This window comes from Corylus avellana, chromosome 11 (genome assembly GCF_965113065.1).
Source record: "Corylus avellana chromosome 11, dhCorAvel1.hap1.2, whole genome shotgun sequence".
Classification (NCBI taxonomy): Eukaryota; Viridiplantae; Streptophyta; class Magnoliopsida; order Fagales; family Betulaceae; genus Corylus; species Corylus avellana.
In genome coordinates, this window is record NC_142500.1 from 4,572,087 (window position 1) to 4,590,283 (window position 18,197).

Here is an 18,197-nt window from a genome sequence, read left to right on the forward strand (position 1 = left end):
TGCCCTTGTAATTTTTAAAAAATTAGAAGTTTACTTCTCAAAATTTTAAATATTTTAGTTTTGCCTTCTCAAACTTTAAATGCTAGTTCCGCTCCAAATTGCCACATCAAGTTAGTTATATAAAAGTGAGATAAGAGATGAGTATGTAAAATATTACTTTTAGTTGTTTACTAAATAACATTAAACGCTTATAAACGTTGTTATAACAACTAATTAGAATAAAAGTGAGATGAGAGTAAGTATGTACTATGTTTATTTTTTATTTTTGGAGGAACATTGCTCCTTCTCGAAACCCGTTGTTATGACGACATTTTCGCCTTTACAGTCTGAAAATTTCCAACCTTTCGAGGGCGGCTCGATAAAATTCGGTTTTTCAAGCCCCAGTTGAGGTGACTCTGTTACAGACGAAGGCGGGGCGAAATGCAGAAATGGTGGCGGAGTCGGAAATGGGAGCAGACTCGAGTCTTATGGTTGATACTGTTTCTTCACGTCGCGGCCATTCTTATATTCACCCGAGGTTTTCTACTCACCCGGACCGAGCTTCCCTATTACAGCCACTGCTCCGATCTTTCCCACTCACCTTGCTTCTCTTCTTCTTCTTCTTCTTCTTCTTCTTCTTCCTCTAACTCTTCGCGTTGCTGGACGAAGCCTGCTGTAGATCGTATCGTCATCATTGTCCTCGACGCCCTCAGGCACTTCCAATCCCTCACTTTCTGTTTCTTCTCTATTTGTCTCTTTCACTCTTATTATTTATGTTTGTTTATATTTTTGTGTTTTAGGTTTGACTTCGTTGCTCCCAGTGCATTTTTCGGAGGTTAGCATTTCTAGTGTTTCAGTTTATTTGACTAACCTGTGAATAGTTAAGTTAAGATTTATTGAGTGCATGTAAATTTCACAGAGTCGAAACCATGGATGGACAGATTAAAAGTGCTACAAAAGCTGGCCTCTGAGCGAGGATCATCTGCTAGGATTTTCAAAGCTATAGCAGATCCTCCTACCACGAGTTTGCAGCGTTTGAAAGTGAGATTTTTCCTTTCTAATTTTGATTTTGTGCATTTGATTGTTAGTATTGTGTTGATGCCAAATATTGGAATTCAATATGAGCTTGACTGATGTTTGAGAGATTCACGTCGTGGACTGCCAACTTTAGAGACGCTTTATCTATTTTTGTTGGTCCTGGTGGATTTTTTTTTTTTTTTTTAGTTCATACTTATTTCCAACTTTGAAGGACCTGGGCAAAGTTTAGAGTTTTTATGTTTTGGCATTATATTCTGGTTCATGTGAAGCATGGGATTAGTCTCTAATGATATATTGTTCCTCTTGAAATATTGTTAGGGCCTGACAACCGGTGGACTGCCAACTTTTGTTGATGTTGGGAATAGCTTCGGTGCTCCAGCAATTGTTGAAGATAACTTTATACATCAGGTTGGGTTTTTGATTTCATTTGCACATGTTTATGTGGTAATTTGGTTTTCTTAGTGTGGAATTATTTTGTTTGTTAACTTTTACCATGTTTTAAATCTAATATATGGCCCACTTGCAGTTGGTTCAAAATGGAAAGCGAGTAGTGATGATGGGCGATGATACATGGACGCAATTGTTCCCTAATCATTTCAAAAAGTCTTATCCGTACCCCTCTTTCAATGTTAAAGATCTACATACCGTATGCATCAGCTCTCCATGCATGTTTGAGTTTCAAGTTTCCCTGTAATATTTGATTGAGTAATATGTTGTTCATTAATTATTACACTGTATAAAAGTTAATGAAATTTGTCTTCCAGGTAGACAATGGATGCATTGAGCACCTACTTCCAACCTTGTATGAAGAAGATTGGGATGTTCTTATAGCACATTTTCTTGGTGTGGTATGACTGACTTTCTTTGTTGTCAAGCAAGAATTGGTTTGGATATCTTTGGTTTTTCTGTGTGTATGTGGTTGTAAAACTGCTCTTAAAAGTATTTGTTAAAATCTTTGTTTCTGTGTTTAATTTTCCTCCTGAGATCAGTTTGGTAAAATCTCTTAAAAGTATTAGCTGTTGGCTTGTTGGGGAAATCACCAACGCAATAGAGAAGTATGGAGGGTGGTTCCTCTGTGTGTAATGTGGTGTATTTAGAGAGAACGCAATACTTGAATTTTGAAGATTGTGATTTGTGAGCGAAGGGTGATAGAATGTTCAAATCTATTTATGTTTGGATGATTGATTATAGCAGTGCTTGCTTTTCTAATTTTCTAGAATTTATGGACTTGTATTCTTTTCTTCTTCTTCTTCTTAATTGGGTGTCTCTCTTGTGTACTTGGGTTGTGCCCTTTGCGCTTTCATTTTCTTATATAAAAAAAATTTCTCCTGATCTTAAGGGCACAATCAGGTAATTTGCAAGCGTATGCTGCAAAGTAATGATATAACCGTACTTGGGATTAGTATTTGTGGGTATTGACTAACTGACCATATTTCAACTTGGGAATCAGTTTTTAACTGACTGAAGTTTTTTCATACTATTGAACGTATCCTCTCAAAGATGCAGCAATATGGCCCTGGCCTTGAGCCATGATAATTTATTTAATTTGTGGATTTCAAACTTGCATTAGTGATGGTGATGTTCTGACAAGTATAGGACATTGGTGATTCTATGATGAGAACAAGATTGTTAGGGAGTGCCCTAGGGTTATCACTCTTAAAGAAAGTCTGATAGGTGATGGTCCAAGCTGCATACTAGCCTCTTATTTTACTTTGAAATTTATCATTATGCTTTTTGGGGAGGGATGTTGGGCTACCAGTAGTTGCTATGTTCGTATGTGATTTGTTGCAAGTCCCTTTGAGGGTCGAAGTCAAGCTTTACCTGGTTGGTACTTGGTGTTTAGTCGATCAGATTGCTCACCCTTAAAGAGCTGGAAGAAAAAATGTTGTCAATTAGTATCATCTTTGCCTAGACCCCACATTTTTCTCAACCTTTTTGTTATAATGCACTGAGACATATGATGTTATGTTTACTATTTTATTTTCCTGAAGAGCCACATCAAGTCATTTAGAGCTTCATATGAGTCATAAGTTATTGTCTACCCTTGATGTATATTGTTGCAGGCTGTATGGGAAAAATTATATTCATGATCTTTTATGTGGTTCAGGATCATGCAGGCCACATATTTGGTGTTGATTCCAGTCCAATGATAGAAAAATTGGAGCAATACAATGACATTTTGGAGGTATGTCTGTTTAACATATACATACAAAGTTTATTCTTGATCTTGCATTTTGCTTCCATGAATTCTGGGTCCATGTTCATTTTGCTGTTGGCACAAATCAAGTCGCCGTGGCCCGTGATAAAGATTTCAGGTTTTGTAAAGTTATAATTTTTCCCACCAGAGTCAGAGAAGTGATTCCTAATTCTTATACTGGTAGATGTTACTTTACAATTAACTATTGGAAATAGTGGAGCGTTTGCTCCTTTTCTTTCTTTTGTTTCTTAAATACTTGCATGATTAAGTTATTCAGGGGTTACTTTTCCTGGAATATAAAGTTTTAGGAGCATAAGAAGTTATTTTGTAAGGTTGTACTTTGCTGTTATCATTCCTGAATTACCTAAAATCCTGCTTTAGTTTGACGTCATCTTCTTTCGGACCTATCATTTATTTTGTTTCAGAAAGTAATTGAAGTGCTGCAGAACCAGTCTGGACCAGGTGACTTACATGATAATACGATTCTTCTTGTGATGGGTGACCACGGACAAACCCTAAATGGTGATCATGGTGGAGGGAGTCCTGAAGAGGTGTAATTTATATCCTGTTCTCTTACAAATTTTACTTTACGGGTATTAAATCTTTTGCTCATGCTGACTCCTGTCACATAGTGCAGGTGGAAACATCAATATTCGCCATGAATTTTAAGAAGCCTCCACTGTCAATACCATTGGAGTTTGATAGTTTGTCTTGTGAACAAGATTTGGTATTGCCTCTCTTATAAGCTGTTGGATTCAAGAATCCTCCCCTCAATCGGTTGCTTCTACTTGGCTTGCCTGCTATTTACTTTAGCAGGATTAGGAATAGCTTCATTTTTGGTGTTGTTCCTTTTTATGCTCATGTTTCTTCTGCCAAAAATAAGACACTGAATATAGGAAAAGGGAAAACGGAGAAAGTTGTAAGGATGAATGAAACGTAATTAGATTTGGCTTATGTAGAATCATAGAAAACAAAATTTAGTAAAAAAAAATTTATGTAGAATCATAGAAACGTAAGGATGTAAAATTTAATAAAACTTCTTATTACTTATCAAAAAAAAAAGAAAAAAAGAATCATAGAAAATATGTATCTATTCCAATCCCTATTATTATTATTTTTTATAAGTAATGCAATTTCATTAAAAGCACAAAGGATTTCAATCCTAGTACACAAGAAGTATACAAGAGAAAACCTATTTAAGAAGAAAAATAAGAACAAAAATCTACAAATTCAGAAAAGTTAGAAATATATGAGATATTAGACGCCCTTGTCCGTGTATACAGAGATTTGACCATGATCTTCTTTAGCTCTTCCACCAAAATCTCTCGATCTTCAAAATACCTTGCATTCCGTTCTCTTCATATGCACTACATTAAGCACAAAGGGGACATCCTCCAAGTGTCTAAAATGGTACGACTACCATTTGACCTCTCCAACAAGCTAACAACTTTATTACCTTTCTAGGCATAACCCATTCTACTCCAAAAAGACGAAAAATCGAAGTCCATAATTCTCTTTCCACTTCGCAATGGAGAAGAAGATGATATATGGATTTCCCACTCCTTTTACACATTCAATACCAGTTCACCACTCTGACTTTCCTCTTCTTTAGGTTATTGAAATCTGAATCTTCCCTAGAGCCACTGTCCACACAAAGAAACTCTCGATGGAACCTTGGCTCTCCAATTACTCTTCCAAGGAAATGTTGAACTAGTTGGGATGGATATCGCTTGATAAAATGACTCTACTTCAAGCTTTCGCCTCTTGGATGGGATTGACCAAATACTATCCTCACCACCTTGTCTCACTATGAGAGAGTACTACACATAAAAAAATGTCGTCACCAAGTCTACCTCCCAATCCTTCACAAGTCTGATAAAAGATAAATTCCACTGAATACTTTCATTAGAAAACTGCAAATGATCCACCACCCACGCCTCCTTACAGCAAGCAATACTAAACAACTTCAGAAAAGATTCCTTAAGTGGCTGGTCCAACACCATAAATCATGCCAAAACCTTAACTTGGTTTCATCTCCTATTTCATATCTAACAAATCTCAAAAAAACTCTCCACCCCCTCCTTATATATTTCCAACCAACTCCAAAGGGTCCCATTACCTCCTTAGAAGTTAGAACACTAACGGCCGCTCATGCTATTATATTTTACTTTCACCATTGATCTCCACAAAGCCTCCGTCTTGCTAGCATAATGCTATAGCCATTTACTCAAAGAGCTTGGTTAAACTGAAACAAATTTCTCACCCCCAAACCACCCGTTTGTTATGGAGAACAAATCTTTGGCCAATTTACTAAATGAAACTTAATTGCATCATTTATTCCTCCCCCTAAAAATTCTCGCTGAGGTTTTAGCCACAACAATCGGAATGGGAAATAAGGACAAATAGTACATAGGCATATTGGACAATGTACTTTTAATCAAGGTCAACCCTATCTCCCTTCGACAAATAAAACCTCTTCCAACTAGCCAAACACCTTTCCATTTTTTCTACAATGCTCTCCATATAGAGGAAGATTTATATGATGCTCCAGTCCCTATTATTTGTCCCTGAATTTCAAAAATATGAAATGTCTTTGATGAATCAGCAGAAAAAAAATATTGGGTTTTTACAAGTCAAGGCCCTTGGATTTTTCTTCTTTCTGATTCTTTTTTCATCTTCCTGAATAAGTTCTTTCATCTTCCAATTTCAGGATAGGAGGAAGATGTGCATCAGCTCTATCCAACAGGTTGAAATGGTTTATCTTTTTGATAGCATATGTTTGGCACATCTTTTCTCTTGATATAATTATATATTTCTTGTACGACCTTTATTTAGTGAAGTCACTCTCTGCAGCTCGACTTTGCAGTAACACTGTCAGCGCTGATTGGTGTCCCCTTTCCTTTTGGAAGGTGCAGTGTAAGCATCATGTCAACATCAATTTTTTTAGATGTTCATTTTATTTTTGTACACTTATGTTATGAATTTTGTAATGGATTGCTAACCTCAACTTCCTCTTTCCTCACTTCGTTGTAATATGCTTTGGGCTAGTGATGCATGATCCGTTAGATTAAGAACTATAAGTTGGATATTTAAAGTTTAGGTCTAATGTAGAGGGGCTGGGTTGTTACAGTTTGGTGGGGTAGAGTTTTGACCTAGAATGTTTCTGGCAACCCATTGAAGACTTTTTGAGAGAGGAGCAAAGGCTGTTCCCCACACTCAAGTTTTAGTTTGAGATAGATAATGATGATACAAGACCATCTAGGTTCCAACTATTTTTCATTGTGTCAGCGATTATGACTTCCATATTTACTAGGATAGGCTCTAGTAATAGCCCATGACTTTATGTCCAGCCTATGGTGGTTTAAGCTTGTTTTAACAATCTAACTTTCTAAGATCCTTTTTCTCCTTCTAGTTAGGTGCTTCCTCTTGTGTACTTACTGGCGCTTTTACACTTTTAATGATAATATCGATTACTTATTAAAAAAAGATCTTTTAGTTTCAAGTTCAGGAATCCTAGTCCAATAAACAAGGAAAAGCAATTTCCGAAACCAAGGATTGATTACCTGTGTAATGACCCAGGGAAACGTGCTAGCAACATTTGTGTTATCACCCTAAAATGAGTAGTCAATTTGAAGCTTCCATAGATGTCCTTATAAAGTTCAGTTTTACCTAGTAACTAGGCAATATAGGAATTAGCATTTATAACTATCTTTATAAACCACCCACTCTGTGTGGGCTACTCCTCATCTTCCCAATATAGGATTGGAGTGTCACAAACTTCCCCCCTAAAATTTCAAAATGCCCCAAAAATTATTTCTTTTTATGGGATAACCCCTATCAAATTAATTTTTTACCCCCCTGATTTATTATTTTTTTTGCCCATCCCCCCTTACCTAAAAGTCTAGTTTCGGCCATGCACTCTCTTTTCTGAAACTGCAAAGTACCTTTTCTGTAATCTAATGAGACAAAGCTGTCAATGTGGCAAACTTCTATGATGTTCACAGATGTGCAGCATTGCATTCTGCAGGGGCTCTATTAATTTTAGCTGAGTTTTTGGGAAATGGAATGAGTCGACCGCAAGAGTTTGTCCATATTAGCCTACTTTTATGGTAGTGCTATATGTTGTTAATTTGATATTTAGTTTGTGTCCTTGTGTGGACACTTTTTTTGAGAGTGAAGCTGGCCAACCTAAATTGATATATTTGTAGAAGTAGCCATTTGGATTTACATTTGCTCAAAACCATATCTTGTTTTTCTCTTATTCCTCAGAAAACTTGTTAATATATATGACAATACTCAATGTATTGACCATTAGCTCACCTCTAATGCATTGTGTTTAAGCTTTGCTTTCATGTTATTCTGGAAATTTTCTCTTTTAGGTATAATACTCATGACATTCTTTTTTTGTCCAGCATTGGGCGTGTTGATGCCAATCTGTATGCTTTAGGTGCTGGTACATTGGACTTGGAAGGCACTGATATAGAAAATTGTGAAAATCAGTCAAAATTGGAACAATGGATGCAAAATTATGTCAATGTGCTCTGTATCAATTCTTGGCAGGTATTTATCTTGTTGCACTTAGATCATTAATGAAGATTTAATGATTCATCTCCTTTCAATTTAATTCAATGGGTTTTTTTTTTTTTTTTTTAATGAATGATTCAGTGGGTTATAAAATGTAATCAAGATGGTGGAGTTTTAGCTTGGAAAAGATTTTGACAAATAATTTTGTGGATGCTATTTGGTATTCACAACATGACTCTTAAGTAAAGCATTTTGAAGAAAGGTAGCACACTTTCTACTTCTTGGCATGGAAATTTAGATTGGAAAAAGATTCCAATTACACTTATCCCACCTCCCCTAACTCTTTTGTTATTCCACACTATAGCTCTTTATCCTCTGAGATCCCTAAAAGATTTGGTAACTTCTCCGTGTTGAGAGTTTTCATTCTTCATGTGTTCTTTTTCCTTCTGGAAACCTTCATCTCCCATTTTGAACCTTAACCCTTTTACACAATCATTATGACCATTAATAACAAAGTTATAAAGGCTAATCCTGCACATACTGTGGCACCTTAATTTTCCAGCATCCCCCCAATCTTGTTATCATGCTTTTGAGATTGATTCTCAGCCACCTCTTCACCGCAAGTGTGATATCCCAAAAAGTTAGTCTCACATTGGAAATATGGATTGCTCACATTGAGTTGGTGGATTAAAAAGGTGCTTACTGCTCATGAGTGTAAAGTCCTATATTGGTTCCTTACAAAGTGAGACTGAGCTTTATAAATGATTTTATGGAGCTCAAATTGCAAGTGTACTAGTATTTTTTGGAGTGATAGTGTAGATGTAGTTAGCGCTTTCCCTAAGTCGTTACTTAGTAACACCATATGGCACTGAGGCATTACATGGCATGAGCTTCGACGAGGATGTCGGGGATTTGAGTGGGAGAGATTTGTGATATCACAGAAAGTTAGTCCCAATGGATTGCCCGCATTGAGTGTATGGATTATAAAAGTTCTCATGGGTGCAAACTTCCACATTGGTTATTTATTAGGTAAGACTAAGCTTTATAGGTGATTTTAGGGAGCTCCAATTGCAACTTGACTAGTTATTTTTGTGTGATAGTACATATGCGACTAGCGCTTTTCTGGATGATTACAGCAAGACCCACGTAGGTGGTGCACACCATCATTGACACATCACATTGTGGTACTTAAACTCATTTTTTACGAGCCAAGAGAATGTCAATGATAAGCTTTTCCAACCTATTGATTACAAGGCTGAGTTTGTACAAAGAGATGAATTAACTTGCATCCTTCTAAGCGCTACTAAGTCCAGCCATCCTGTCCATGTTCATTTCAGAAAAACCTCTTATTCTAATCTTGTTACGCCATCAAAACTGTTGCACCTTTTGCAAGAGAGTTAGGAAGGAATGTAAAAAGATTGAGAGAACATGTATTTTTTTTTTTTTTTTTAAAAAAAAAGTTGTCCAGAATATCTTCAAAATGCATAAAGATCTATATCCATTAAAAAAATTCCTTGAGGATTTAGCTTCAGACCTTTATGTATTAAGAAGGTTGAAAGTTTTGTGGGCTATTTTTTAAAAATGTATTATACTTTATTTTCTGAATGATAAGTAGGCAGGCTACAAGTTCTTCATTTAGACCCTTTTTTTTTTTTTTTTTTTTTTGGGTTCATCATCTCTTTTCAGAAATACAAGGATTCTTCTTGTTTAGGTGAAAAGGTACATTGATGTATATTCAGCTTCATCTGTCATTGGATTTTCGCATGAAGACTTGTTGCAAATAGCAGACATATATGCTCAAGCAGAGGAGAATTGGTCACATAGTACAAAGAGATTATTGTTACAAAAAAATGAATGCAGTGATTCATTATTACCTGCTCTTAAGATGCAAATTGATTTATTTGTTAATTTCCAAACAAGTGTTGCTGAGCTAGCACGCTCAAAATGGACCGAGTTTAATCTAAACATGATGGGTATTGGTTTCGGCATCATGTTAGTGTCACTCCTTATCCATTTCTTTTCTATCAAGAGGGTGACGAGGCAGCATGGTGCTTCTGTTACTTCATGCGAAGATTCTGGGATTTCTTTTGGCTTAATTGTTGCATGTTTTGTAGTGGTTATACGTGCAAGCAGCTTCCTCTCAAATAGTTATATCTGTAAGCTCTCAGTCTCTGAATTTGCACTGCTCTTATGGTTGCATGTTCCGTTTTGTATGCTGACATTTGCAATTGTTGTTCTTTTTATTATGGGAACCTTGGGATCAGTGGAAGAAGGAAAAGTTGCTAGTTTTCTTTTGACTACAACTGGCATTGTTAAGTTACGTTATTCAGTCATGAAGAAGAGGATGCTATTAGAAGTAGGTATTTTACTTAAATTCTTGTGATTTTCATTTTACAGTAACCTTTTTTTCTTATGGGGGATGTTCACAAAGCATAAGATTTTGGTCAATTTCGTTCTGAGACGATACTGAAAAAGTCAAACTTAAACCCATATAATTTTACTTGCGCTTTGTCAAGACTAGATGGTGAACTAATTTGGAAGCTAAGCCTTTTGTTTTAGGAATTTTTTTCTTACACTCAAAAATGTCAAATTAAGAACCTGTTTCACAATTTAAAAAAGTTTATTAAATAATAATAAATCAGTTACTGTAATTATGCTTGGCTCACTTATGCGGTTCACCAAACACCCCCATACTTATTTAATAATTGTGATTAATGTATGGTTGGAAGGTTATTTAAGATTGTTTCTTTTGAAGCTAATGTTTCAGGCATGTATTGCAGGCAGTTGTCTTCCTTCTCTTGACCACCTTCTGCAGATTTACTATTGAAGTTGGGCTATCAAAGCAGGCTGCAACATCTCAATTTCTGAATGTATATCCTTCATGGATGATGAGTATTGCCTCAGGGATTCCTGCTCTGGTATATGCAGCTGAAGTTGTGCCATTGCTAGTGCTGATTTTCTTGTCATACTTGCTATACAAGACTATTTCCAGCAGCGTTTTTGAAGGTGTTTGGAAGTACGTGATCATGGGAGCCATTTTAAGTTATATGCTCATAGCAGTGCATTGGGCCTCAGAAAGTAGCATGTGGAGTCTGGCTCTGGTTTCTTATGGCATTGGCAGAAATTGCATTCCACAAATTGTTTATGCTATTGGGTTTGGGCAATTATTACTACTGGCATGTGGTCAGGTGTTCAACAAAGATAAATGTTTAGATTGCAAGAAAAACTTAATTATTAGAACTGTGGGGATGCTATCTACTTGGAGCCCAGTAGTCATTCTTCTATCAGGAAAACAAGGTCCCTTGGTTGCTTTAGCATCCATAATTGCAGGTGATTGTTATTTTTTGTAGCTTCTCCTTGCCGTAGGTTGTATTATACCCAGGTTAGAAAGATGTTTTTTGCAATTTCATATTTACATTAATCTAAGGGATTTTCCGCTTATTTGATTTTGAGGATTTGTATTTGTTTAGTCATAGAGTTTTCTTTGAAGATAATACTTCTGTGCATATTAGTGCCATGAGCTTTGCAACTGTAGCATGCTTTTACAAAGAATTTTTTATATGTAGATTTATGTCTTTTCAGGTTATTGCATAATTAGGTTGGACAATATAGAACAGGATGGAACCAGTGACGTTTTGGCTGTTGATCCTCTTCCTGTAACACAATGGAACCTTTTAGCTGTGTGTCTGTTTTTCTGCACCGGTCACTGGTATGTTTCTTGTTCTCTACTTACTCGATTTGCAGCTCTAGAAATTCATTTGGTTGTCCACCAATAGGCTAGTTTTTTTACATAAATAGATGTGTGGGCGAGTATTCACTCATTTATAAATTTATTTTGCATAACCTGCAATAATTTTTTCTCCAGGTGTGCTTTCGATGGCCTTCGATATGGTGCTGCATTTATCGGGTGAGTCATGGGCTTTCTTGAGCATGAGATTTCATTAACGGTTGACTCCCCCACTGTTGATGTAGTTGTTATGCCAATATTATTAGGCCTGAAATCAGAAATGGTTGTTATAATTGCCATTACCATGTTGATGAATGATTTGACACTAATCGTTTTCAGGTTTGATGAATTTATCCTAGTTCGCCAAGCAATCTTTCTTACAATTGACACATTTGGTTTTTCTCACTTCCTTCCGATATTTGGACTACCATTTCTTGTTGCTCACCAGTATATGTCGAGTAAGAAACAGTTCATTTTAATGCGGGTATCTCAAGTAAGTTAAATCACTTGGTCAATTTTTTGATTTATTGTCACTTTCTCTTATTCTTTTTCTTTTAATTGGTAAATGGTGATTGATTGCTTTTAATATTTCAGGTGTATATGATATATGGGCTCATTACGGCCGCTACGGTTATGGTCACGATGTTATGTGTCACAATTCACAGGCGGCATTTAATGGTGAATGTTGCAAAGATTGTTTAATTTATATCAAATCTGTGTATATATAATGCCATACTGATGTTTAGTGCTATAATATCCTTACAGGTATGGGGGTTATTTGCTCCAAAGTTTGTTTTCGATGTGGTGGGTCTTATCCTTACAGATGTCTTGATTTGCTTGGCCTCACTTTTTTCTTTTGGTCAAGTGGAGGACGATGTGCTACAAAATGAAAGTACTGAAAAGTGAATGTCATGTTACTATCGACTCGGAATACTTTTTTCCTAGCTACGTTATTAATTGCTTTTATAACAATTCATTTTAAGATTAAGGTGGAAAATACATGAGCTATTTACTTCAAGTTCTGTGGAACCATTTTTTTTTTTTTTGTTTTGTAACCTGCCAAAGCAGGCATGTCTTGTCTATAACAGTATCTTTTTGTCCTCTCATATATGACTAAATCATCAAATTGGATGAGATGGACATGGGCCATATATGATGCCCACCATGCCCTAGCCCTAGGTGACGCATTAATTCTATCAGTTCTACCGAGAAAAGCCTCTAGCCAGCCGCTTGGATCGGTTTCTCTTACAATAAAATGTATAGGAATTCATCGGTGCTATATCGTCTCCCTTGAACGCAATTTTTGTGTATTTCTAAAGAAGCCAACTTATTTCTTCGCTGAAAGATGCTCTCAGGTCCAACACACTCTTCGAATCACTTGCGTCTTTTGTGAATGCTCCTCTTCTAGATTCATTTGTGGTTTCTCGCACCTTCTTGAAAACCCTAGAAGTCCCAATAAGAAAAACATATCGAGGGAGTAAACTTACTACATGATTGCATCAATTGTTTGAGTTGATATATTTCAATTTCACTCAATAAGCAAAAAAGTATGAAGGAAAGTGTGCTTTAGCGTAGAGCATGTTGAGGAGTTGGGGATTAGTTTGTTTGCCTCTTATCCATGCATAGCATGCCACAATGTACATCCATTCACTATTACTTCTTATTTTGATACATTTACAGCTTAATATCTTTAAAGGTATGGTGGTTTTTTCTCCAAAGTTTGTGTCAGTTTGGTGGGTCACATACTTACCGATGTCTTTGTTTTGGTCAAGTGAATGTCATATTGCGATCAATTGGGAACATTTATAACAAGATTTGTTTGAGAATACTTTTTTTTTTCAAAACAAAAGCATTAACAAACAATTAAAAACACAAACACTTTTAAAATAATCAAAATTACTTTCATCTTTATGTAACATCAAAATATTTTTTTTTAAAGAAGAAACAATAAAAAGCACCCTCTAATAAATATTAACAAATAGATTTTTGTTATAGATGAAGATGAAAAAACTTGAGATTTTTTTTTTTAAAAGGGAAGTTTATTATGATGTTTTTTTATTTTTTATTTTTTATTCCTGATAGGATCAAACTTTTATTTTTGGTCGTGAATTAAATTTGGGCCAGTAATTATGTTGTCTTACAAATTAAGCCTGATCAGGCTGGCCGGGCTAGGTCTAATTGAACTCCATAATCTCAGTCTCAGCCCAAAACGTTTGATCCCATAGGCTTCTAGGCCCTATTCCTTTAGGGCGTTGAGTAGAGTAGGGTACCGACGACGTCGTATTGCTAGATAATTCATCTCTCACTATATAATCTCTACGATGCTCCTAGGCCTAGCAGCTGCTCTTTCTTACTCTTAAACCCTAATCTGTGTGTCCCCTTTTTCGTCTCAGCAAAAACCCTAGCCCTCTCCTCTCCTCGCACCAATCATCCGCACCGAAATGGTACTCTCTCTCTATCTCTGCTCTGTGAGAGTAATTTGATATACGATCTGGTCGTTGCTTATGCGTATTTCTTATTTTCTTTTTGCAGACAGGAGAGGCAGTGAATTCGAAGGCGTACCCTTTGGCCGATTCTCAGCTCACAATCACAATTCTGGACCTTATTCAACAAGCCGCCCACTACAAGCAGCTCAAGAAGGGCGCTAATGAAGGTCTCTGCTTTCTCACCATTTTGATTGCTGTTTCCTTTGTACTTTTTAGAAACTTGTATTTGCTTTCTAATACTGGGGATGAAATAGCAAGGTGCTAGAGAAGGATCCGTTTTATATTTGGTTTTTGGGTCAGTTTGTTTTGTTTTATTGATTTTGGTTTACTTGTTATAATGGGGTTTCAGCTACGAAGACACTGAACAGGGGTATTTCTGAGTTCGTAGTCATGGCTGCCGACACCGAGCCGCTTGAGATCCTTCTCCATCTTCCGCTGCTTGCTGAAGATAAGGTAGTTTTTTATATTCTTAATCACGGAGAAGGAAAATTTACTCGTTTTTGAAGTGTTAAATTATTCATGTCATGGGCTTTTCGTGGAATTAACTTTTTGATTCATTTGGGTATATGAGTTTTGCAGATAGTTCCCTTTAATTGATAGTGTTGTAACGTTTTATGATTATGATTTCTTTGTGTAATGTCTGGTTGAAATAAGCTGTTAGGCTTTTGGAATGAGGCAGTGCAAAGAGAGTAAGTGTGAAGATCATTCATGTGGATCTTCAAAAAAAAAACTAGTGGTTTGAATTAGGACCGTTTCCCTCCTTTCTACATTATCCTGAACAGATTTTCTGCCACGATTTCCTCTTTTTCCTGATACGTTTCAATTGCAGGGCAAATAATGGTCCTTTTTCTTCCATTGTGCTAATTTTTCTTGTTTTTATTGCTTGGTTTGACAGTAGAATAATCTGTTTCCTCATAAATCTCATACCTTTGAGGGGTTGGACCCCAAAAATTCACCTTTTTAGGGGGAATACCACCAGGCTGCAAAGTCATGGGATTTCTAAATAACTTTGTCTTCGAAGGTTCTTACATGTAAACAGAGGCGTGGAATGGTAAATATTTCCATCAAGATATACTAATATAGTTACAAGGTAAATGGTTTGGGCAAATGACCTGGAAGAAGTATATTTCTGGCTCTAGGTTGGTACATGGTAATAAGCTGTCTTTCTTATTAAAAAGAAAAGAAGAAGGTAGGGCTATTTGTTTCCTTGTATATGGATGTAATGTGTTTTTTTGAAGATATATTATGTGCCAAAAAATGGTCTTTGAAAGCATGTGTGTTAACCTAGGATTTATCATGCTAAGAAATGGTTCCAGACCAGCTTTTTTTTAACCTATTGAATTTATGGATCTTCAATTTTTGTGTGCTTTAGTTGCATCTGCAGCCTTTATTTTGCACTAATGTGGCAGCTAACTTGTTTAATAATTTGGATGCTTTCATTTGCTTTATAAATAACAAAACGGTATATACTTTATTGTGGTTCATACTTAATGGTCACTTATATCATTATCATATGCTGTACCTATCCCAAGAAGAAAATACTATTGGATTCTTGAGCTTTTGTTTGTAAGGGTCATTTGGTTTGTGTATTTATGGTAGCTTTTTGTGACTTATAACGTGTATTGGTTATGAACTCTGAACTTCTTTAATGTTATTAAGATGCAATTCAATATATGCTGTTGATTCTAGAATGGTTGCTATTGGAATCAGTTTACAAAGTAAAATAATTCATGAGCTGCCTGGCACATGTCATATGCAAATTGCAGTCTTGATTCACAGTAACCATTTCATCCTGGTTGTGCTACTAATGAAGAGGTTTTGATACCTTTCTTGCTTGACTTGAGTTGGGGTCTTGGTTTGAGACGTGCTCCCACCAATCCCTACAATTCTTCCTTCATGTCGAGGACATGGAGCTTGACCTTTTAATTTCGTAGAGCAAAACAGAAAAAAAATTTAAAAATTGAGTTGTAGGATTTTATAGCTTCCTATATAGTTGGTTTTTTCCTTGATTCCTTCAATGTGTTCAGATCCATGTAACAATTCTACTTGAATTTTGCAGAATGTGCCCTATGTATTTGTCAGTTCAAAGCAAGCACTTGGCCGAGCTTGTGGAGTCACCAGACCTGTTATTGCCTGTTCAGTCACCACAAATGAGGGAAGCCAATTGAAATCCCAAATACAACAACTCAAGGTACTCATTGTACTGTTTGCCTTCTTACATGTTATCTTCAATAATGGCTTGTGTGGGCTTTCATTGAATTTGGTCATGGATTCTGAGATTTTGATTGTGAAAATGCAGGATGCCATCGAGAAGCTCTTGATCTGAGTGTTATGGCGTGCATGTTCGGTTCGGTATGATGGGCTTCTTGGATCATAGTGGTCGCTCCTTTAGAGGCTTTGACTGATGAAGTTGTGCTACTAGTGACGTATATTAAGATTTTTAGTTCTGTATTGTGATCAAATACTCTTCAAATTATATTTGCTAGTAGTTTGCAGGAACTCTTTCAACGTGTTTTTAATGTAATTTGTTTGCCTGTCGGCTGCAGTTTAATGGGCCCAATGAGTTTCCTCCCTTTTTTTTCCCGTTTTATTATTATGAGTAATGCAATACATCTCACTTTTATCTTATTATCTTATTATACTAATGGAGTAGAGTCTAGTAGTCATATTATACTAAGATAAAAGTAGGGTATTGGTGTCATAATATAATTTCTTTTATATTATTGATTCACTTAATTTGATCTATAAGCTTTTCCTAGTCCCGACCCTTCTGAATTACAATCTACAAGTTTTTGGTTTTTTTGGTAGTGTACCTTACAATTTTTTAGCTGGCTTTCTTGTTACCTTTTTGTTTGTGTTTTTATTATATTTTATTTTTTAATCTTGTTGCACGTTTAGGTTTTTGCTTTGGCTTGGCATATTGAAGAATTTGGCACAAATGCCAAAGATATTTGCGGTGAGCACTTTTAAGTGATTAAGTCGATGAAATTTTTCCACCTTGTGAGGTCTCTCCTTCACCTTGTGCATCCTCCACCTTATGCGGCTGCCTGAGAGAGGAGGGATGGAGTTTTTTCCCTTTCTCCTCCCTTTCCCCCTTGTTCTCCTTTCTTTTCTTCCCTGTTTCTCGTGCTTTCCTCCTTTCTTTCATTTTTAGTCGTTTTCTCCCCTTTTCAGCAGCTCCCATCGCTCCGCCACTGTTGCCGTTCAGCTCCTTCCTATCTTCGCCACAGATCGGCCGAGCCCAGCCTCTACTAGCCACCCATCAACCTTCGCAGCCCCCTTACTAGTGTTTCCTGATTTGGTTTTTTTTCAGAACCTGATTTGTCAACATCAGGCACTTACTCCATAACACATGCCTCACCATCAAGTTCTACGGCCTTTACGCTTCCTGTCGCAGTCATCAGCATCTCCATCCTGCCAATGCTCACCGACGCATGTGCCTCACGAGCTCGAGAGTGGATCTCACTCGCGGATGCATGATCTGCATGCTCCGAAGCTTGGTCGACGCTCCTCCGCTCTGACCTTCGCCCTTACCAATGCTTTGTGGTGTTTTGCTCCTCCATTGCTGACTTGTCGCCATTCGCTCCGCCCTATTATCAACCGCCTCTCATCCGATCCGGTGTTGCTGTTTTGGGTGCTTGTTTTGTTGTAATTTTTAAGTTGTTTTTCTGTAATTTTTGTTTTATTTTGCTGTTTTTCTTGCTTTTTGTGGGTTTTTATTTCCCTGCCATGATATGGTTTGATCTTGAGAAAGAGACTGATGCTGGTGGTCGTCTTTCAACAGCTCCTATTTGGTTATCTGCAGTGTCTACCCTGCAACAACCATTTAACAGTGGTTGTTGCTTTTACCGCAACGGACTCTTCACGGAGTTTCTTTGCAATTTGTACCATTCTGTGCGGCCCTGGAAAATGTCGAACTTGCTTATGGTTTTTTTGGGACCATTGACAATCACCATTGCCTGCTGTTTAGTCTTTTTGGACTAGATCCAGAACTTGTTCCTGTATTTGTACTGCATTTACCATTTGGACTTTGTTGTCGGGTGCCCTCTCCTTTTGTGTTTGATTAATCATGTACCCCCTTTCCCTTGCTTGATTAGAAAAAAAAATAAAAAATAAAAGAAAAAAGAAAAAAAGTCGATGAAATATTGTTGGAAGAGTAATCAGGGGTCTTGTGTGGCGGTTTTATCCATCTCTCATATTAGTAGGATGTAATAGAGCTGAGTTGGGATGGGTATTGAAGATTTAA

The 18,197-nt window shown here is 36.6% G+C and overlaps 2 protein-coding genes across 2 annotated transcripts; both read left to right on the plus strand.

Annotated features, from left to right (window-relative positions):
• Window positions 1-346: 346 nt before the first annotated feature.
• Window positions 347-12,483, plus strand: LOC132166201 (Alkaline-phosphatase-like family protein). The gene is made up of 20 exons (XM_059576982.2): window positions 347-692; window positions 780-814; window positions 899-1,020; window positions 1,336-1,425; window positions 1,544-1,663; window positions 1,782-1,865; window positions 3,125-3,202; window positions 3,640-3,765; window positions 3,852-3,941; window positions 5,925-5,960; window positions 6,068-6,123; window positions 7,627-7,774; window positions 9,450-9,894; window positions 10,003-10,094; window positions 10,519-11,068; window positions 11,321-11,447; window positions 11,604-11,645; window positions 11,805-11,958; window positions 12,060-12,143; window positions 12,231-12,483. The coding sequence occupies exons 1-20, from the start codon at window positions 421-423 to the stop codon at window positions 12,369-12,371; spliced, it is 2,892 nt and encodes a 963-aa protein (XP_059432965.2). The 5' UTR covers window positions 347-420; the 3' UTR covers window positions 12,372-12,483.
• Window positions 12,484-13,788: 1,305 nt separating this feature from the next.
• LOC132166532 (uncharacterized) lies at window positions 13,789-16,511 on the plus strand. The gene is made up of 5 exons (XM_059577361.2): window positions 13,789-13,909; window positions 13,998-14,118; window positions 14,301-14,404; window positions 16,011-16,142; window positions 16,251-16,511. The coding sequence occupies exons 1-5, from the start codon at window positions 13,907-13,909 to the stop codon at window positions 16,275-16,277; spliced, it is 387 nt and encodes a 128-aa protein (XP_059433344.1). The 5' UTR covers window positions 13,789-13,906; the 3' UTR covers window positions 16,278-16,511.
• Window positions 16,512-18,197: the final 1,686 nt, after the last annotated feature.